At 51.4% G+C, this 22,007-nt stretch overlaps 1 protein-coding gene across 5 annotated transcripts in view; it reads right to left on the bottom strand.

Annotated features, from left to right (window-relative positions):
• TANGO2 (transport and golgi organization 2 homolog) overlaps positions 1 to 22,007 on the bottom strand; it is a 41,271-nt gene that overhangs the window by 1,914 nt on the left and 17,350 nt on the right. For 4 of the 5 annotated variants that reach the window (XM_059409105.1, XM_059409103.1, XM_059409104.1 and 1 more), the window contains exons 3-8: positions 17,592 to 17,680; positions 12,083 to 12,202; positions 11,397 to 11,511; positions 7,006 to 7,076; positions 2,327 to 2,480; positions 644 to 748 (exon numbers count right to left, since the gene is read on the bottom strand). In XM_059409105.1, coding sequence (XP_059265088.1) covers positions 644 to 748; positions 2,327 to 2,480; positions 7,006 to 7,076; positions 11,397 to 11,511; positions 12,083 to 12,202; positions 17,592 to 17,680 — 654 coding nt within the window. Of the gene's footprint in view, positions 1 to 643; positions 749 to 2,326; positions 2,481 to 7,005; positions 7,077 to 11,396; positions 11,512 to 12,082; positions 12,203 to 17,591; positions 17,681 to 22,007 lie in introns of those variants that run through there. The other variant, XM_059409107.1, reaches the window with a different exon arrangement.

The raw sequence follows: 22,007 nt of genomic DNA, 5'->3' as shown, positions 1-22,007 counted from the left end.
CAGCACTCCTAGAGCATCCTGGCTGGTCCAGCAGACCACCCACCTCCAAGTACAGCAGGTAGGTTGCCCCAGACAGAATCACGGGGATGGGATAGGCCTCCCAGGCACACAGAGCCAATCTTCCTCTGCCCAGGAGGGAGAGAGGCACAGAAGGAACTTATTGGGGCAGTAGACACCCATGCCAACAGTTTCTCCTTCCCAGGCATTCCCTCCCCCATTGAGGCTGAGACCAGAAGTTGCCTCTTTCTTGGGTGATGTCCCCAAGCTGAAATGATCTAATTCTGCACTGGTCACACACAGAATGTAACAGACCCAAGGACACAGGGCGAAGTGAGGGGAAGAGCCAGGCAGTGAGACCTCTGGCCCCACAGGGATCTGGCAACCTGAGGGAGCCCACAGCCATCCCAGCCCCCTCATGGCTGCATAGGGAGCAGGAAGCAGCCCAGGAAACATTGCAGCGCCCCTGGAGGCCAGTGAGCATTTTGTCCATAGCTGTCACCTGTGATATCTGCTGGCCCCATAGCCCCACAAGCTGAAATGGCAGCTGCCTGTAGACAGGGCAGAGGCTCTGGGATCCAGAACATTCAGGGAAGGCAGGGCTCCTCATGGGACAGGACTGAACGCACCCAGCCGCCCCTCATACCTGGTGCCATAGCCCGGGCAGCGTACACACACAGCCGCGTACTTGCTCAGGAAGGGCTGCACATACTCCCTGCCCTGGTCCTCAATGGCCGGGTCTGGCAGCTGCCTGGAAGGACAGAGGAGGGGTCACTAACACCCCCTCCCACCTACCCACAGCCCCACCTGCCATCCTCAAGGCCTGCAGTGCCCAAGGAGCCTACCAGCCTCACAAGGTGGTTTGGGAACCACAAGGGTTTTCTGGGCACTTTTCTGCTGAAGGCCTCAAGTCTCGGTCCAGTCTTTTATTTAGGGCTCTGTCACTGGGCCCAGACTGCCAGACAGGGACTGCCAGCCCAGCTCCCCCTACCAGGGCCCCCAGGAGCTTTCCCAGGACCCAGGGACAGGAGCACCTATGAACTCAGCACTGGGGAAGGCTCTGCTGAATCAGCAAATGCTTTCGGGGGAGGTGGTCCATCTGGTCAGACCTGTGCAGGCAACACCCCCCTCACCCCCTGCCCCCGGGGAAGGACAGATGTCATCTCTCAGAGCAAACTCACCTACCTGTCTTGGTGAGGTCTGAGCGGTTGGGGCGCTGTGGGGCAGGGGCCTGGCTGAGGGGTCCCCAGCCACACACACACACAGACACACACAGACACACACACACACACACACATACTGCCTGCCCCAAGAGGTACCCTATGGGCATCTCTCCACATGACAGGAGCCCACTTGAGCCCTGAAGCTTGCGTCACTGAAGCTGGCGCTGGGACCACAGCTGTCGAAGTGGCCAGGACCCCTTTTCAGGCCAGCGGGAGTGACAGATAAGAGACTGAGGGCCACATGACTTACATACAGTTGAGCATGGGATGCTGGACCAGTCCAATTAGGGCTTCCCTGAGGGGTGGCTATGCTGAGGCTAAAGGTCCCATGGTTCGTGGTTCCAAAAGGATCATGGTTCCAAAAGGAGATGGACACTAAGCAAGGGGCAGGGAAGGGTTCCAGTAGAGAGAAGCAGGAGGCAGGCCGTTGGGGCTCTCTGAGGGGCTATCAGGTCATCTAGGCAGGATAGGGGCCTGGCCTGAGTATGGGTGACACTGCAGCATGGGAGGAAGGTAGCACGGCCAGCACCTCTGACTCCCAGGTGGGATGACCATGACATGTGGCGGCGGTGGGGGGGGGGGGGGGGGGCCCGGGGCTGGGGGGCCGTCCCTGAGCCAGGTACTGTGTGCAGAGGCCATGGAGGTGCCTTAAGGAAGTTGGGTCAGGAGCTTCTTTCCCCCAGGCGATTCCTGGGACAGGTGTGTCTGTGTCACAGCACTGGTAAGACAGCATGTGGGAAGGACATTAACCCCCAGACATACTCCCAGGCTGGCTGCTTGCTTCTGTGGTTTGCTGAGCACCTGGAGCTTTCTAGAATCTCCCACCAGTTGTGTGCAGACATGGGGAACCTCCAGCTACTCTCTGCCCCACAGAGGCCCACACCGAGCCTCTGAGAGCATTGAGCTTCCAAGTATACTGACCCAGGAGGGGAGCAGTTAGGAGAGGAACAAAGAACAGTATGTCTATCGGGCACCCCCGGGCTGAGGAGCTGTTCTCAGTCACCTCCACAAGCCTCCCAGGGCAGCACAGCCTGCCTGCCTCTATGTCCCAGGACTAGAGAAGAAGTGGGACCCTCTGCTTGTCCCAGCAGGCTCCGCTCACTCACGCCTCATCATTGTTGAGCACATGCAGGAGCTGGGCAATGAGGACATCCTTGGGGAGTGCCTGGCTCCGCTCCACGGCCTCCAGGAAGAGCTGCTTCCCAAAGCACAGCTTCTTCCAGGGCGTCTCCAGCAGCGCATTGCTTAGTCCATACGTTCCTGCAGGGAAGGAGACAGCCCAGCCAGGGCAGAGGCCCCATTGTGGGAATTCAGGGTAAATGTCAGTAATTCAGAGATTACCCACCCACCCAGCACTGGGAAAGGGACTAGGAGGATGGGCAGGGACACAGAGCCCAGACCACCCCACACTTCAGCATCTTCTCCATGCACATTCCTAACCCATCTGTGTGGCGAAGGATGGAGAACTCAGCATAGCAGGGCACTCACAGGAGACCTAAGGCACAAGCGCCAAGCAGGCTTGATGGAGGAAATTGACGACCTGAATTCCAACGCGGCAAAAGAAAGGGGAACCTCAAGAAGAAACCACCTCCGGGGACATCTCACTCCCATCTCTAAGCTAGGAAAAAGCTGCAAGGTGTCAATCTCCCTGAGAAGGTCAAGAGTGGGAGAATAGCAACCTGAGGCCAGAGGGATACCTGCTGGATATCAGTCAGTGGTTAGGGAGTTGGCCAACATCAGAATAGGCCTCTGCTGCCACTCTGCCTGCCTGTGCTCTCTCTCTCTGGCAAATAAATAAATAAAATCTTAAAAAATATATAAAAAAAATAAAATGAAATTTTAGGGGCACCTGGGTGTCTGCCCTTGGCTCAAATCATGATCCCAGTGTCCTGGGATCAAGCCTTGCATCAGGTTCCCTGCTCAGCAGGAAGTCTGCTTCTCCCTCTGCCCCTTTCCCCCACTCATGCTCTCTCTTAAATAAATAAAATCTTTTTCTTTTTGAGATGTTATTGATTTGACAGAGTAAGAGAGAGAGAGTATGAACAGGGGGAACAGCAAAGGGAGAGGGAGAAGCAGTACTCCCCCTCCTGCTGAGCAAGGGGCCCAATGCAGAACTTGATCCCAGAACTCTGAGATCATGACCTGAGCTGAAGGCAGATGCTTAACTGACTGAGCCACCCAGGCATCCTTAAGTAAATAAAATCTTAAAAAAAATTAAAAAATAAAACCTCAAAAAAGAGAAAAAGAACTACAACTCAAAAATAAAAATACAAGCAACCCAATTTAAAAATAATCAAAGGGTCTGAACAGGCATTTCTTCAAAGAAAACATACAAATGACCCATAAGCACATGAAAAGATGCTCAACATCATTTGCCATCAGAGAAAGGCAAATCAAAATCACCAGGAGACACTACTTTACACCCACTAGAATGGCTGTAATCAAAAGGACAGACATGGGCACCTGGCTGGCTCTGTCAGGGGAGCATGAGACCCTTGATCTCGGAGTCTTGAGTTTGAGGCCCACACTGGGAATAGAGATTATGGTGTTTTGTTTTTTTTTTTTTAATTTTAACAATCTTTTAAAAAACAACAATAATAACTGCTGGTGAGGATGGGGAAAAATTGGAACCTCATATACTGCTGGTGGGAATGTATATGGTAGCGCTGCTTTGGAAAACAGTTTGGCAATTCCCCAAAGGGGTTAAACAGTCACCTTACCATCCAGCACAGCCACTCCTAAGTATATGCATAAAAAAGAGGAAAACACAGGTCTGTGCAAAAACTTAGAACAAATGTCTACAGCAGCATGATCCACGATGGCCGAAAGCTGAAAACAACCCAAGGGTCCATCAGCCAGATGAACGGGAAAATGAAAAGTAGACTATCTAGGCAATGGAATATTATTCAGCTGTAAAAAGGAATGAAACCCTAATTTGTGCTACAACACAGAGAGACCTTGAAAACATGATGTTAAGAAAGAAGTCAGTCAAATACAAATCAAAGCCACAGTGAGATACCACCTCACACCAGTCAGAATGGCTAAAATTAATCAGTCAGGAAGTGACAGGTGTGGGCGAGGGTGCTGAGAAAGGGGAACCGTTCTACACTGTTGATGGGAATGCAAGCTGGTGTAGCCACTCTGGAGAACAGTATAGAGGTTCCTCAAAAAGTTGAAAATAGGGGCGCCTGGGTGGCTCAGTGGGTTAAGCCGCTGCCTTCGGCTCAGGTAATGATCTCGGGGTCCTGGGATTGAGTCCCGCATCGGGCTCTCTGCTCGGCAGGGAGCCTGCTTCTCTCTCTCTCTCTCTCTCTCTCTCTCTCTCTGCCAGCCTCTCTGCCTACCTGTGATCTCTCTCTGTCAAATAAATAAAATAAAATAAATCTATAAAAAAAAAAAAAGTTGAAAATAGAGCTACCCTATGACCCAGTAATTGCACTACTGGGTATTTACCCCAAAGATACACATGTAGTGGTCCAAAGGGGTACCTGCACCACAATGTTTATAGCAGCAATGTCCACAATAGCCAAACAATGGAAAGAGCCTAGATGTCCAACAACAGGTGGATGGATAAAGGAAATGTGGTATATATACACAATGGAATACTATGCAGCCATCAAAATCTTGCCATTTGGGGACGCCTGGGTGGCTCAGTTGGTTAAGCAGCTGCCTTCGGCTCAGGTCATGATCCCAGCGTCCTGGGATCAAGTCCCACATCGGACTTCTTGCTCTGCAGGGAGCCTGCTTCTCCCTCTGACTCTGCCTTCCACTCTGTCTGCCTGTGCTCACTCTCGTGCTCTCTCTCTCTCTGACAAATAAATAAATCAAATTAAAAAAAAAAAAATCTTGCCATTTGCAATGACATGGATGGAACTAGAGGGTATTATGCTGAGCAAAATAAGTCAATCAGAGAAAGACAATTATCATATGATCTCACTGATTATCAGGAATTTGAGAAACAAGACAGAGGATCATAGGGGAAGGGAGCAAAAAATGAAACAAGATGAAACCAGAGAGGGAGAGAAACCATAAGAGACTCAATCTCGGGAAACAAACTGAGGGTTGCTGGAGAGGAGGGAGGTGAGAAGGATGGGTTGGCCAGGGGATGGACACTGGGGAGGGTATGTGCTGTGGTGAGTGCTGTGAATTGTGTAAGACTGATGAATCACAGACCTGTATCCCTGAAACAAATAATACATAATATGTTAATTAAAAAGAAGAAAGGATGGAAGAAAGGAAAAAGAAATCACAAAAGGCCACATATTGGCTGATTACACTTGCATGAAATGTTCAGAATAAGCAAATGCACAGAGACAGAAAGTAGGTTAGTGGATGTCTGGGACTGAGGGGTGGAGGGAAGTGGGGGGTGACTGCTAATGGGAACAGGGGTTTCTTTTGGGGTGATGAAAATGTCACGGGATTCTGTATCAGTGATAGTTGCACACCTTCACAGATAGACTAAAACCTGCCAAATGATACAGTGTATGTGAGTACATTGTATTGTAAGGGCCTATTTAGCCAGAGCAGCTCCATCCTGGCCCTCCCCCTCCTCCTTCAGGGAACTTACTTAAAAACAAGTCCCCAAAACCAGTCCCAAGTAACAAAGCCCAAATACAAGGGTGATTCAGGCCAAGTGGAGGTATCCAGTCGGCGGGGGGTGCATACTGTCTCCTCGCTACCAAGGAGTATGGGCCCCACCCTTTGGGCGTCCATTCTGACCAAGGTTATAGGCTAGTTCAAATATCTACTATAGGTTAGGGACGCCTGGGTGGCTCAGTGGGTTAAGCAGCTGCCTTCAGCTCAGGTCATGATCCCAGCGTCCCGGGATCGAGTCCCACATGGGGCTCCTTGCTTGGCAGGGAGCCTGCTTCTCCCTCTGCCTCTGCCTGCCACTCTGCCTGTGCTCGCTCTTGCTCCTCTCTCTCTGACAAATAAATAAATAAATAATTTTTTTAAAAATCTACTATAGGGTAAATTGTAATTCAATTGGTCACTTATGTGTGACCTAGCAGGGCTGTGCAGCTTTCTCTGTGTTAAAATCTCATTGGTCACCGTGGCCAGGCCCAACCACATGGCCTTTGCCCTTAAAAGCTAGTCTGTTAGGCAGAGGGTCGTCGCCTCTTTGCAAGAGACGGCCCTGGCCGGTCAGTTTGATTTCGATGCTTGGCACGAAATAAAGCTTTGATCTTAGCTTTGTATCATTCTTGCTCCTTTGACCATGGACCCAACAGTATGATATTTGAATTACATCTCATTAAAGCTGTTAATTTTTAAAAAGTGACATGCTCAGGCAGGGTCAAGCTCAGGGAAACAACCTGACATATTTGAAACAGGCTCACTCCCTCCCTTCCACCTTCCCCCTCTGTGTCCCTTACTTCCTCCCTTTAGCAGAAAAGAAGCATCTCCAGTCACAGGATCTTAAATACTGAGAACTGCGAGAGGGCATCATAGGGGCGGTTTCCAGATACTTCCACAGAGGCCTCTGGGCCAACACATAGAACTGGGGGTAGAAGAGACCTCTGTGTCCTTTTGTAAACACTGTCAGTTTTCAGTTCTCTCTGGGCAGTAACTGGCTTTGGGCTAGGGGAAGGTAGTCCTGCTGTGGGTACCCTGATATGTGGACCAAGTGTAGGCCATGGGCCACTATGGGGGCATAAGGCACACCAAAGGCCAAGGAGCATAATCCCTGGAGAGAAATGTGACCGGGCCTCCGGTTCTCAAAAGTACAGAAGTGTCCCCACAGAAGCAGCCCAAACCTTGTCACCGCCCGCCAGAGTAGGCTTACCTGGTGCCAGGACGACTGGCTCGGGCTCCCCCCGGTTTCCGTAGTAGCAAATGACATCTCCCTTCTCTGTGCTGTGGACAGGAGGACAGAGAAGGTCAGATGGGAATCACAGAGTGCTAAATCTCTCACTGCCTGGTGATCTCCATGGTCCCATTGATGAGGGAATAAAAGGCTGGCTAAGGACAAAGCAAAAGCTGACACCCTCCAACCTTCCCCACTCCTGGGTGGGACATGTGACATTCTTGAGGAATCTCCCACCTATCTTTTTTTTTTTTTAATATTTTATTTATTTATTTGATAGACAGAGATCACAAGCAGGCAGAGAGGCAGGCAGAGAGAGAGGAGGAAGCAGGCTCCCCGCTGAGCAGAGAGCCCGATGCAGGGCTCGATCCCATGACCCTGGGACCATGACCCTGGGACCATGACCCTGGGACCATGACCTGAGCTGAAAGCAGAGGCTTTAACCCACTGAGCCACCCAGGCGCCCCTCTCCCACCTATCTTAATGTTAATAACCTGCTAGAGGGAAAAATGGCAAGGCCACAGGTCCCTGGTATCTTATAGGTCCTCTTTACCATATGAAAGTTCTATTAAGGGCGCCTGGGTGGCTCAGTGGGTTAAGCCGCTGCCTTCTGCTCAGGTCATGATCTCAGGGTCCTGGGATCGAGTCCCGCATCAGGCTCTCTGCTCAGCAGGGAGCCTGCTTCCTCCTCTCTCTCTCTCTCTCTCTGTCTGCCTCTCTGCCTACTTGTGATCTCTCTCTGTCAAATAAATAAATAAAATCTTAAAAAAAAAATACCTTAAAAAAAAAAATGAAAGTTCTATTGAAACCTCCCTTTTCCTTCCCCCGCCCTCATGATACATAACCTGCCACCCTTCACAACCCCAGGACAGCAGCTCTTCCTACCCATGGGTCCTGTCCCGTGCTTTAATAAACCACCATTTTGCACCAAAGATGTCTCAAGAACTTTTTCTTGGTCATCAGCTCCGAACCTCAGCCCATCGAACCTCACTTATATTCTAAGACTTTATCACCATCCCCAGCACAGGGTCAGGACAGGAGTTAGTCAGGGCTCCAGCCTCCCAGGGGCCTCACAGCTAAGATCTGAGACCCCTAGCAATGACCTCACTGTGCCTGCAGACACCACTCCCACCCCCAAAGCCCATCCCCATACACCTCCAGACACAGTGGGATGCCCCAGGGCAACAGAGGCTTCTGAACAAAGCACCAAAGATCCCATTTGCCTACTTTTATGTGCTGAGTGTGCATTTAAAAATACTTCAAATGGCTGGGAGCTGGAAATGTTCCCACTCGTAAATACCATAGTATATCTTCCTTGAAACTGCCTTCTCTGCAAACTAGAGAAGGTCTCTTCCTGGCCTGTGAGCCACCTTCCCGCCTGCAGGTGCAGAGAATGCCACATCGGGACCTAAGCCTCCAGACCTAAGCCTCCAAGCTGAACCGTTGCAAAGAGAGGGCTGGGAGGGGCAGCCAGGGAGTCCCTCCCACTGCTCCCAACCTGGCCGCAGGTGGCTTCACATTCTGCTCCTGTTCTTCCTCCCCACAGACTCTGGCTCATTTCTTAAGCTATCTAGCTAAGAGTTAAAAAAAATTTTTTTTAATTTTATTTACTTATTTGACAGAGAGAGAGAGAGATCAGAGGTAGGCAGAGAGGCAGTCCGAGAGAGAGGGGGAAGCAGGCTCCCCACTGAACAAAGAGCCTGACTTGGGGCTTGATCTCAGGACCCTGAGATCATGACCTGAGCTGAAGGCAGAGGCTTAACCCACTGAGCCAACCAGATGCCCCAAGACTTCAGAAATTTTTATAGGCAAAAAAGGTAGAAAGCATGAAGACCCATGGATTAGACATCAACTCCTGCTGTGCTTGGTCAGAGACTGGCCATGACTGCGATGAGGAGCTCTTCTCCTTGACCCTGACTTCTTTCTGGCACCTACCACTGGGGTTGCTTGTTGATGGCCAACTTCCTCAGTTGCCCTGGCCACCACCTGTCCTTGAGGGATGTGTCTAGGGAGGCAGGCTCTGACCCTGTGGCCCCAGGAGGCAGGAGAGCTGTTCAGGCACCAAGGGGCCCAAGCCCACCTGTGGGAGCCGCCTGCCCATGCAGGTGTCTACTCAGAGCACAGGGCCCTCATCACCCAGCCACTTGACATGGTTGGTGAGCACTGAGTCCTGCTGGGCTACTGGTCTTCCAGACCAGGTCAGATGCAAGTAAGGTGTTCCCAGCATGGGGGGTGGCAAGAAAGGCATGGAAGTTCCCCTCTGGGAGCTGTCCATGGTGAGAATGAGAGGGCCAGGGCCAGCAAGTGCCCATGCCAGCACCCACCTCCTCCCATGGCCACTGCAGCCTCCACATCAGTGTGTCGATACATGCAGCAAGAGTGGGGCTGAGCGGGTCACATGCAATGGACACTCTAGGCACAGTTGGCCTGGGGCTCTTGAGGAAGGAGGTGGGCTCAGGCCACATGTCTGGTCATGGGCCCTCCGTGCCGTACTGACCACCTCCCAGGATGGAAGCTGACCACCTTCACTGACCTCTGGGCATCGGCAGTGGGGGTGCACAAGGGGAGGGCAGGAGGGCAGGACAATGGATGCTCACTTCACTAAAGGACAAAGTCACAAAACCCCTGAAGTTCCCAGGCCACATCTGTCAAGTGTGGGACGGAGCACAGACCACCCTGGCTGCCCTGCCCTATTCCCACCCAATGCCTGAATCCACCAGCCACTCTGTACACCCTGCTTGGGAAATGCACATGGGCCCTGGGGCATCCAAGGCGAGGACATCCTGCCAGGGCCTCTCCACCTTGGCCACCCTTTGCGGCTACAGCATTGCCACTCTCCCACCTGCCGTGATCTGCCTTATGCATCAAGACTGTCAACAGTGTCCCCAATCCAGTCCCAGCTTGATAGTGATGAGGGAACAGAAGGCTGGCTGAGGACAAAAGCAAAAGCTGACACCCTCCAACTTTCCCCCACCCCCACTCCTGGGTGGGGCATATGTGACATTCTTTGGGAATCTCCCACCAAACTTAATGTTCATACCTTGCTAGAGGACAAAATGACCTTGGCAATGGCAAGGCCTCTGGTATCAGGTATCTTGTAGGTCCTCTTTACCATATGAAAGTTCTATTGAAACCTTCCTTTTCCCTACCTGCCCCCAACTCCATGGTACACAACCTGCCCCGGGTGGGGGGGGTAGCCGCTCTTCCTGCCCATGGGTCCTGTCCCCGTGTTTTAATAAACCACCATTCTGCACCAAAGATGCCTCAAGAATTCTTTCTTGGTCATCGGCTCCAGACCTTACCCCACAGAACCTCACATATGTTCGAGAACTTCATCAGTAGATTGGGGCTACTGTCTCCAGGGGCTGCTGGACCCCAGCCCCATCGCATACCGGCAAGGTCTTACCCACATCAGCAGTCCGTCGGTAGCTTGGCCGCAGCAGTTGCACATGGGGCAGCAGTAACTATGTGCCAGGTGCTGCACAGGAAGGGCCCAGCATCCACCCCCACATGGCCATGCAGCTTACTGCTTGCTACTACTGTACCCCTGTATGCCTCACGGGGCCTGGCAACGCCCCACCGGCCATAGGTCCCTACCAGGTTCCAGCCACCCTACTCCTGACTCTCAGCCAGTGCCAGCAACCCTGAGGCTCCAGGCCTCTTGGGGCCCCTTCCTCCTGCCTCTGCTCCTTGCCTATCCTCCCGACTCCAGGGAGGGGAAAACTTCCCCAAATGACTGTATAGCACAGCTTCCGTGTCCTCTGGCGACGGGGCCCATGGGCAGCTGGGACAGCTCTGTCGCCCCTTTGGACAACACCAGGGAGGCCCTGGGAGCTGCCCACTGAGTCCCTTGCAGAACATGAGATGAGCCACGCCACATGCTCAGACACACTGCTCTAAAGTAGCCCCAGAGCTCAGCAGCACCTGACTGCCAGCACTGCTGGGAAGCCAGTCTGCTAGGGACCTTCCTTCTCCAGCCTGGGGCCACTGTGCACACCAGAGAACAGGGCAAGTGAGGGGCAGCTCCAGAACAGGGCACTCCTGAGCCACAGGCCTGGGAGGAGACCTTAGGGGCAAGGTGTGGGCCAGGGGTGACCCCGGGACCAGAGATGCCCGCTGCAGTCACGCCACAGCTCACGTGCAGGAGCTGGTGACCATCTCGCTGCCACCAGGAGCCCAGGTTCCACTTCCTGCATCCCCACAATAGTCAGCCAGCCCTGGGAAGCTTAACCATGCCCACCAGGTGCGATGTCCCTGGAGAGGCTGCCACAACCTGGGTGGCAGGGTGGGAACCCCACTTCCTGCCAAGCCCACAGCTCTGCTCCATGGCAGTGGCCAATGGGCTGCCATCTCCCTCCGAGCAGACCCACCTCAGGTCAGCTGCTATGAGATTAAAGCCGTTGTACAGGTGGCCCTCCGCAGAGACCTTCTTCAAGTAGGACAAGCTGTCCATGTCTGTAGTCAGAAAGTGGGTCACAAGTTCACCTGTGGGTAGGGGACAGACACACATGGCCGAGGTGGCAAAGTGGAGTCCCTCATCCTGGGGAGACTGATGTGGGGCCAGTACAGGCTAAACTTAACCCCCCACACCAGCCATACCTCACTGACCTGGCAACTAAGGAGGTCTGCATCCAGAACTCGGTTTTTGTTGGGGTTTATTTATTTATTTATTTATTTATTTTTCTGCCTTTATGCCCAAAATGGAAGTACAGCATGAAAGGAAAAAACCTTCAATGGGGACAACGTGTGTCTGAAGAGCTGTTTTCCTAGGGGTACTGCTCTGCAAACATCTGACAGGTGGCGGGGGGGATGACAAGAGCCAGAAGTGACACTTTGGCCTGGGGCACAAATGTGGAGAGTGTTTCCTGAGAGGGGCTGACCATGTCTGTGCCAGCGGGGGCTCTGTGGGCCAGGCAGAGCAGGGATTCCCACAGTGATGCTAGCCAGTGGGACCCAGAGCCAGAAACACCCTGCTTCCCCTTCCTCCTCCTCCTGGACCACATGTGCCGGAGGAAAGCCCGCCCTCCCCACCCCCGGAACCAGGGTCCCACGGTACCTCGGCCCCGGGCATCCCGGTCCTGCCGTGGCTGCAGGTAGTTGGTGAGTGCAGCCAGCTTCCCCCGTGTGCTGATGCCCAGCCATGTGCCTCCTTCCTTGCCTTCTTCCATGTCAAGCCCTGCGACAGATGGTAGTGTCACCACCAGTAGCACCTACTGCCCCGTCCCTGTGTCCTGGGGAGACAGATGCTCAGCCCAGCAGCCTAGGCTAAGGAACAGGGCCTTGAACTACTCAGGGCAAGGCACATGCCACAGGGCATGTGAGAGAGGCCCTGCCCCCAAGATGACATCTGATGCCCATGGGAGTCCCTAAAAGCTTGCAGTGGAGCCTGGCATGTGTGGAATACATCCTGAAGCTTGGCTCAACATTGGATCAACACTGTGCTGGGAGCACAGTGGCAGCCACATCCTAGCAAAGGCACCAGGCCCAAGCCCACATCCTGGATCAGGTGTGGGGCTGCTGGCTGTCCTCCCCAAGCAGGACACAGCAGGACACATAGGCCCTAAGGTGGGTGCTTTGCTAGGAGGCCAGAGCACATCTAGGCCCACCTATTTGTCTCATTTCCACCCCATAGGCCTGGGCCATGATTAGTCCTCCATGGGGCCTCACCACTGGGTTGGTGAGGCCCTTAAAGCCACAGGAAAGTGTCTTCCTAGATTAGAGGATCATTTCAGTTGAAGACTGCGGCAAAAGCAGCAAAATCATTTTTATAATAATAATAATAAATTGTAACTATAAGAGAAATAAAAGATGGAAAGATCAGAAAGAAAGAAGTTAACTGTCTTTATTTGTAGACAGGATTACAGGTGAAGAAAATCCAAAAGGAATCTACCCCTCCAAAAAAAAATCTCATGGGGGGCCTGGACTGGCTCAGTCAGAAGAGCATAGGACTTCTGATCTCAAGCTCCTAAGTTTGAGCCCATGTTGGATACAGAAATTACTTTAAAAAATTAATTGATTTTATTTTTTTTTTAAAGATTTTATTTATTTGACAGATAGAGAGCACAAGTGGGCAGAGTAGCAGGCAGAGGAAGAAGGAGAAGCAGACTCCCTGCAGAGCAGGGAACCCAATGTGTGGCTTGATCCCAGGACCCTGGGATCATGACCTGAGCCAAAGGCAGCCACTTAACTTACTAAGCCACCCAGACACCCCAAATATTAATTTAAAAAAAATCTCCTAGAACTGGTAAGTAAATAGAGGCAAGAATCAGAAAATGAAAATTTAAAAATACCATTTACAATAGTATTAAACAAAACAAAACATAAGACAACATTTAAGGAAAAACATGTAATGCCTGAAGACTGAAAACCACAGAGTAGCACTAAGAGAAGTCACGAAGCTATGATTAAAAAAGAGATAGATGGGCCCTGTTCCTTAACCAAAGAGTCAATATTGTTAAGATGACAGTCCTCCCCAAACGGCCAGAAGAGTCAACAATCCAAATCCAAATCCCAGGAAACTTTCTGTTTTATAGAAATTCACAAGATGACTCTAAAATCGCTATGCACACACAAAAGAGCCAGGAGCCAAAGGAGTCCTGAAATAGAACAAAGCTGGAGGACTTAACACCACCTGATTTCAAAAACTTGTTGAAAAAAGCTGCAGTAATCCAGACAATGTGAGTTGGTATCAGCATTGATGAACAGATCGATGGGATACAAAGAAGTCCAAAATAGATCCACATACATGGGTTCAACTGATTTTCAACCAAGTTGCCATAGCAATGCAATAGACAAAAGAGTATCTATTCAATAAATAAGGCCAGAAGAACTGGGATCGATGTGGGTGAGATATGAGCCTCAACCCCTACCTCACGCCAAGTACAAAAACATAAGATAAATCAGACCTAAACACAAAACCCCAAATCAAAAGGCTTCTAGAAGCAAAAAGAGGAAAATATCTTTAAGGCCTTAGGGAAGGCAAAGACACAAACGGAATAAACCATCAAAGAGTAAACCACACTTCACTAAAAGAAAATATTCTGCTTACCAGAAGATGTCATTAAGAAAATGAGTAGGCAATACATTTATCCAACATACCAATCCAGAATGCATAAAAAACTCCTACAAATCAAATGCTGAAAAGTAAATAAGAATTCCATATCCAGCTAATCAACAGTGACCAGATTTACTCTCCTACCTAAAACCACCAAAAAATAAAATACATGAAACAGTGGGTTTCAAGACACCAGACATCTAAAAACAAAGGACAGAGATCTCTGAGATAAGAAACACACTAGATGAACCCCAAGACTGGAGAGGGTCTCCAAGACACTGTATGGGGAAGAGGCCCAGGCAGAGTCCACTGGACTCCCTGGCAGAGGAGAAGGGCTGGGAGCCTGGGGAGATTGAGGCAGCCAGAGTTCCTGGGACAGAGGACCAGAGAGGAGAGAGCTGCACAGAACCAGACAGCTGACTGGTACATGTGTGTGAGGAAACTACTGTGGCCAGGAAAGAACCATTCAGAAAGATTAGAGGAGACAGTGCTCACACAGGGCTGGGAAGAGTGCCTGTTCCCAGAAGTCAGCCTGGAAAACCTCAAGATCCAGGGGGCACAGGCAGGGAAGATGGAAGGATCTGCCTGAGGAGTAGGGAATCATTAGCCTTAGACTGGACATGGCTTCAGAGCCACTTAACCAATCCCAAAAGCAAGACCTGAAAGGATCAAACTGTTTCTGAGCATCTCAGCTGTGTCTCAAAACAAAGCTCAGGAATATTTATAGATAAACAAAAATATTCAGTCCCCAACAAGATAAAATCCATAAACATTTGGCATCCAACCAAAAATTACCAAGCATGCAAAGAAGCAGAAAGCCACAGCCCTGCTTACTAAAAGTTCAATCAATCTATTAAAACTGAACTAGAACTGAAACAGACGTCAGATTTTGCAGGCATAGATATTCAGTTAATAAAACTATATTCTGCATGCTAAAACAGTTAAGAACTTAAATGTAAAAGAGAAAAATTGAATTTCTAGAGATAAAAACTACATTGTAAGATTAAAAAAAAAAATACATGGTGGGCTTAAAAGCAGATTAGACACTGCAGAAAAAAAGATTAGTGAATATGAAGATATGGCAGTAAAAATGACCTAAAATGAAACAGAGAGAAAAGAAGGTTTTTAAAAATGAATTGAACAGGGGTGCCTGGGTGTCTCAGTGGGTTAAGGCCTCTGCCTTCTGCTCAGGTCATGATCCCAGGGTTCTGGGATCGAGCCCCACATCGGGATTTCTGCTCTGCAGGGAGCCTTCTTTCTCCTCTCTCTCTCTCTCTGCCTGCCTCTTTGACTGCTTGTGATTTCTGTCTGTCAAATAAATAAATAAAATCTTAAAAAAAAAAATGAATTGAACATCATCAGGGGTGCCTGGCTGGCTCAGTCAGTTAAGTGTCTGACTCTTGATTTTGGCTCAGGTCATGAACTCAGGGTCGTGAGATTGAGCCCTAGATCGGGCTCTGCGCTCAGCCGTGTATCTGCTTGAGATTCTCTCTTCCTCTGCCCCTCCCCCCATTCATGCACATGCATGTGCATACTCTCTAAAAAACTGATAAATCGGAATGAATCTTGGAACACTGAAAAAAATAAAATAAAATTAAGTTAAAAAAATTGACAAATCAAATCTTTCATCAAAGTGTGGGACAACCTCAAGAAAACTAATACATGTGTGAAGAGGCAGAGAGAAAGAGATTGAGAAGAAAGAGCAGGACACAGGGAAAACATTTTTTAAAAATAACACCCCAATTTTTCCAAACTTCTAACAAGTTCCCAAGGAACTGCTGATGCTAGTAGCTCAGAGATCACATCTGGAGAACCACTGGCCTATAATTTTGCACACAATTTGGTAATGCTGGATAGTGGGAGGATATGGATCTTAGTGTCTTCCAGCCCCAACTGGTGCAGCGCCACTGGGCCCACCGAGCACTGTCGTGAAGTCGGGCCACCCTCCCACCAGGCAGGAGCCCCGTAGCAGCATGCCAGAGACCAACTCCAAATCACTACAAATTGGCCCTGATTTTGGGGTAGGGTGCAGGCCGGAGTGCCTAAGCAGGTGGCCAGGATGGCCAAAGGAGCCCAACAGGCTAACCCTTCATCTTTGTCCTCATCCACAAAAATACTCAGGAAGTGCCATCAGGCCCTCCCCCCACCCACCCTGACCAGTTCCCCCACCCCCAACGCCACTTCAGTCTCCCATTAATGCCCTACAGCAGCGACACACACAGCCTGCCCCATGCCCATGACCCCCTTCCATTCTACTCTAGCTCAGGATGGTTGGCATCGTACTGGCCGGGCCCACAAGCTCCCTTCAGCCCTCCTCATGTAGCCCTGCAGGCCTGATCCTCAACCTCTGGGAGAGCCATGGCTAGTCCAGCCAAGGACCCCACATACACAGCCCCTCTGGGGTTACCATACTGAGGTACTTGAAGCTTACACAACAGGGGTCTCCTGCCCCCCATTTCTATCCTCATGTCTAGATATTTCCACAGTCTCCTGTGCAGCTTCTGAGGAGGCCAAGACATACCCAAGCGACCTAGCCTCTTGTTTCTCTTGTACTCACCAACAGGGGTCTCACCTCATAGCCTCACAGCAGCTTTCCCTGCCAGACCTCCTGTCCACGACACTGCCCTGCCTCAGTGTCCCCACTCCTGTCCTCTTCCCACACGGCACCAGGATGATCCAGCCTGGGCAGTGTTTCCCTCACACCACCGCCCAACCATTCTATACAGGCCTTCTGTGGAAGTTCCTCAGTTCAGCTCTTAGATATTGCAGGCAAAGCTGGGCACACCTGGTGTCCCCAGGCCCTGAGGCTACCCACTCAGCCCACTGGGCCCCTGAGTACCCTTGTCAGCTCTGCCAGGCTCCCTCATGCTTCCCTGATGCCCAGCTCACAGGCAAAGGGACCCTGGCCTGGCCAGCACCTGTCCACGTGCCTCCAAGTAGACCCCCATGGACAGAAACTGCTCTCTGTCCATGGGGCTAAGCTGGCAGGGGACACAGATGTCACCTCCACTTCTGCCTCTCTCTGTGGGAACTCCTCACGCAGCTCCCATCTGAGTGTGCTCCAACCAAGCCTCTCCTCCCCAAATGCAGACCAGCTCTGAAGCGAGGTGCACCGGCATGTAAACAGAAACATGTGCAGGTGTACACGCACACACGCGTGTACACACACACACACCACACAATGACGCTTCACGGGGTGACTGAATGTGAACCTGCACCTCCTATGAACCTGACCACACCCCCACTGCGAAAAGGTGGAGCCAAATAAACCAACCGATTCTTTCCAGCTACTTCTCTGGGAGTCCACAACACACGAAAACAGGTGGCCGGTGCTGGGTACACACTTCGGGGCTGGTCACCTCAATGCTGGTCCCAGACCCCAACCTGGGAGCTTCCCCCATGAAACCAGTCAGTGTCTACTCATTTGTTTTGCACTTACAGTACCAGTTAAAGGCACTTGGGGCCTCCTACTTCCCGCCATGCTGTGGCTGCCCCCTGAGGAAAGACTTACCACTGAGGACTTCATTGTTGTTCCCCCAGAAGTCAGCGACCTTGGATGGTCTGTGGTAAAATTCATCCCTGTTGGCTGCCAAGATGAGCCTGAAAGAGAAAGCATGACTAAAGGTCTCTGGGGGAAAACAGAAAAGCTAATGTTTTCCTCCTGTTGACAAAGAAAATCTGCCTCCATAGCAACAAAGGCAAGTCCTAAAGAGGACACGAACTCTCAGGAAACAAAGGTCAGTGATGGCTCCAGGCAGGTGGGTTTCCTAGGGAGCCTTCGGCCAAGGACCCTGCCAAAGAAAAGAGGAGATGCTGGGCAAAGACGCATATCCCATCCTGCCCTGCATACCCCACTCACCCAAAAAGGGTGGTAGGACCTGCAGAGGGGAGGGCCCTTAGCAGCTGAGACCAAGCATGTCCCAAGTGTCCTGGTGGCAGAGAGGTACCCTTCTGTCCATCTGTCCCTTCCCAAGGCCATCCACCGTGAGCCTGTGACTTCCTAGAAATGTGACCATCCCCACCAGAAGGGGCCAGGGTATGCATTGGAGCAGAGCACAGGCTCTCTGGGGGCTGCTCTCCTGAGTTTTGGGGTGTCTGAGGGAAGGAAGAGGGTAAGAACTTCTGTTTCTCTAGTGGTTTGCATTATGAATCCAACAAGTTTTTTGTTGGCAAGTAGAAAAGATGTCAACGTTTTCAAAAGAGCTTTAGTTTTAACATAAGAAAACATATTTTCTAGGTGGCTTTGCCATTTTAAATAAGAACACAGTGACTGAGTGGGACTGCACGTCCATGAGACCTCTCTGGGTCTAAGATGTGATGGCCAAAGGATCCTCCGAGCACCATGGGCAGGTACACAGAGAACACGGGACCAGGAGCTATGGCTTGGCCACCTGTGGTCACACTGGGTCTGAAACCAAGTCAGTCTAGTCAGTGGTCAGACCCCAAGGAGTCTTCCAAAATAATTTCTGTATTGACTCTTAGATGTGTAAGAACATTTAGGGGCACCTGGGTGGCTCAATCGGGTAAGTGTCTACCTTTAGCTCAGCTCATGATCTCAGCGTCCTGGGATCAAGCCCCACGTGGGGTTCTCTGCTCTTCAGAGAGTCCACTTGTCCCTCTCTGTCTGCCCCTCCCCCTGCTCACGCATGCACTCTCTTTTCTCTCTTAAATAAACAAAATATTTTTTAAAAAATGATTTTTATGAGCACTTGCTTTCAGTAAAATGTGAGTTAACAAACTTCATAAAACTGAACATGAAACTGGCACCCACACCCACTGCCAAGACCCACAAAAGTCTTTCATCCTGTGTGCAACAGCCCCCCTAACTTTGTACCTCCCCACCTAGCCCCAGGCATCAGTAAGGCCAAGGACTGGGGGTACCTCCCCACAGCCCCAGCCCCAGGCATCAGTAAGGCCAAGTAAACCCTCCGGATCTGCCCTGGAAGTGTCACCAGCTTCGGGACACCCATCCAAACTGTGGCAGCTCTCAATCCCCCCAGACACAGCCTTCTGGGCTGCTCCAGGTCTTGGGGACAGGCACTCAGGGAGTTGTCGCTGTCCCTGATACAAACCCCCAGCCATTTCCGGAACAGTCCTCTGCAGCTCCACCTGTCGGACCCCAGCCCCAGGTTGAGGTAGGCAGCCTTAGGGAGAAGCCCCTGGGCCTTGACCCCTATCTTCCACCATATCTGCTTTGTACCTTTCTTCTGTGATCCAATTCTGGATCCACCCCCGCTGGCACAGAGGGTACTGTTCCATGGGCTGCCTGTATGGGCCGGAGACCCCACCAACCCCTGTGGGCAGAGGTCATTCCATGTGGTCAGCAAACAGTGCTCTCCTTCAGACACGCATTCCTGCTCCTCTGCTCACTTGAACGGGTGGGGGGGTGGGCCCAGGGAGGTCGGGGAGGTGCTTCCCAAATTGACACCGGTACTATTGGCTTCTGGTCCTGATTCTTATGTAAGTCTCCAGAAAAGGAAAAATTGGGGAGAGGGGAAAAAAAGCTGACTGAGCAGAACCTTCTGTCCTAAGATTTCCAACTCCCTACTATTTTTAAAACAGGGAGCAGCAACATGCATTTGTTAATAACTAGAAATATTAACTGCTGGGTTATTGCTGCCGCAAGAGTTGCTATTTAGGGGCGCCTGAGTGACTCAGTCGGTTAAGCAGCTGCCTTCGGCTCAGGTGTGATCCTGGGGTCCTGGGGTCAAGCCCCACATCGGGCTCCCTGCTCAGTGGGGAGCCTGCTTCTTCCTCTCCCCCTGTCTGCCGCCCTGCCTACTTGTGCTCTGTCAAATAAAGAAATAAAAATCTTTAAAAAAAGAAAAAAAAAAGGAGTCACGATTTCGCTGAATTGCTAGTGGTTTGATGGGGATTCCATTACATATCTAATTGGGAAACATGTGGGCCTGAGTACTCAAATCAAGGCTCCAAGTAAGAGAAAGTACTCCCTCACTCACCACTTCTGGGTGCTGCAACCCCAAAAGGACATCTGTGCCACAGCACCCAGAGGCAGGGGCCATGCCCACAAGCCAGGGGCTCTGAGGACAGCAAGTCACCCAAAGCTTTGTTCTAATAACTGAAACCACCAACGACTCATCACTGATGCGGATTCCTCACCCTGCGACTGGGGGTGGGTCTGTGCATTGTCTCGAGGTACTGGGTGTGCACCACCTGAGTGAGCCTGCGCAGCACCCTTGGGGAGGAGTTTGTGCACCACCTGTGGGGCAGGGTCTGCGTACCACGGCGGGCGGGGGGGGGGGGTTGCCCACCACCTGCGGTGCACAGTCTGCGCAGCACCTGGGGAGTAGGAGTCTGCGCACAGTCAGGATGGTGGAGTCTATGCACCATCTCGGGGGTAAGCTGTGTGTTCTCTAGAAGGTGAGTCGGTGCACCATCTGGGATGGGCCTGAGCACCATCTGGGTGAGTAAATCTGTGACTATGGGGTGGGGGTGGGGGTCTCTGCACCATCTGAGGGGGCAAATCTGTGCACCCTCCATGGAGAGTTTAGCGCCAGGTAGCAGGTGCCCGGGGCCATGGCCCATGATGTCACCAGCAGTGAGGAGTCCCATGGAAGCCACCAGAAGGATGTGACAGCTCGCCCAGCAGCCCCTCCAGACTGGAGTCAACAAGGAGACTCAGCTCATGAGTCTAAACAGGCATTTTGGGGCACCTGGGTGGCTCAGTTGGTTAAGTGTCTGCCTTCAGCTCAGGTCATGATCCCAGGTTCCTGGGATTGAGCCCCACATCCAGCTCCATGCTCAGCAGGGAGCCTACTTCTCCCTGTCCTTCTGCCTGGTGCTCCCCCTGCTTGTGTGGTTTCTCTCTCTCTCTCTGTCAAATAAATAAATAAAAATCTTAAAAATAAATAAACAGACAGACAGACATTTTGATAAAGATGGTGGTTCTACAACCACGATGGTGTTACCTGACAGGAAGTGTACTGGTTTTCTTTGGGGCCTCACAAATGGCCACACACATAGCATATGCATGCAGCAGCTCAGAGCGGGCCTACTTCTCATCTGAGTCTGCGGTCAGGAACACGGGCCGGATGTGCCGTGTGCTCTGCTCAGCGGCCCCTAAGGTGCCAACTGGCAGGGTGTTGCTGAGGCTCAGCATCTTCCTCATGTTCCTGAGGTTGCTGCAGAATTCCCGTCCTCCGCCGGGGTCACTCTCAACGCCTGGAGCCCACCCCCAGTTCCTGGCCATGGGCCCCTCCAAGCACAGCAGCTTCTCTCTTCAGGAGGGGCCTGGCGGGGTGTCCCCTGATTACGTCAGACCAACACAGGACTGCTCCCATTTGACTACCTCTGAGGCAGCCAATTATGGACCTTCATCACACTGGCCAAATCCCTTCGCGTTTAGCCCCACAGTCCCACACACAACCAGGGAAATGGATGACACTGATGTGTACAGCGGGGGCAGGAATCTTGAGAGCCTACCACAGGGGTTACGGGAGCTCACATTTTACTTTGTTATGTCCTGTAGGGTATGACTTTTTTCCAAAAAGCGTGTATCCCTTTGCAAACAGGGGGAGAACTGGAATCCTGGAGAAAGACCGCTGCCTCTACAGAGGAAGGTCATGGGGACCCCGAAGCAAAGCTGCAGCCAGCAGGGAAAATTTCTAAGTCAGCACCTCCTAAGCTGCTCAAATAATTTCTCCTCTGCTCCACTCCTCACTGCAGTGCTGCAGGCATCAGTACCAAAACTGAAAACGAACAGAACCGACATTAGGCACCCAGACAGTACTCAACATTGGGTAACCGTCGCCAAAAATTGGAGGTTCCAAGTGCCAGGGCATGGGAGGCAGAAGCTGGGATCACCCAGGAGAATCCCACATCTGGGCAGGGGCAACCCCTATAGGGAGTGACACCCAAGGAGACCCCCTTACCAGGGCCAGTTCAGCACCAAGAAGATAGATGGGGA

The sequence above is a fragment of the Mustela nigripes genome, chromosome 8 (assembly GCF_022355385.1).
Source record: "Mustela nigripes isolate SB6536 chromosome 8, MUSNIG.SB6536, whole genome shotgun sequence".
In the NCBI taxonomy this organism is placed as follows: domain Eukaryota; kingdom Metazoa; phylum Chordata; class Mammalia; order Carnivora; family Mustelidae; genus Mustela; species Mustela nigripes.
Note: the sequence above shows the minus strand (reverse complement) of the source record. Positions and strands in the feature narration are given on the sequence as shown.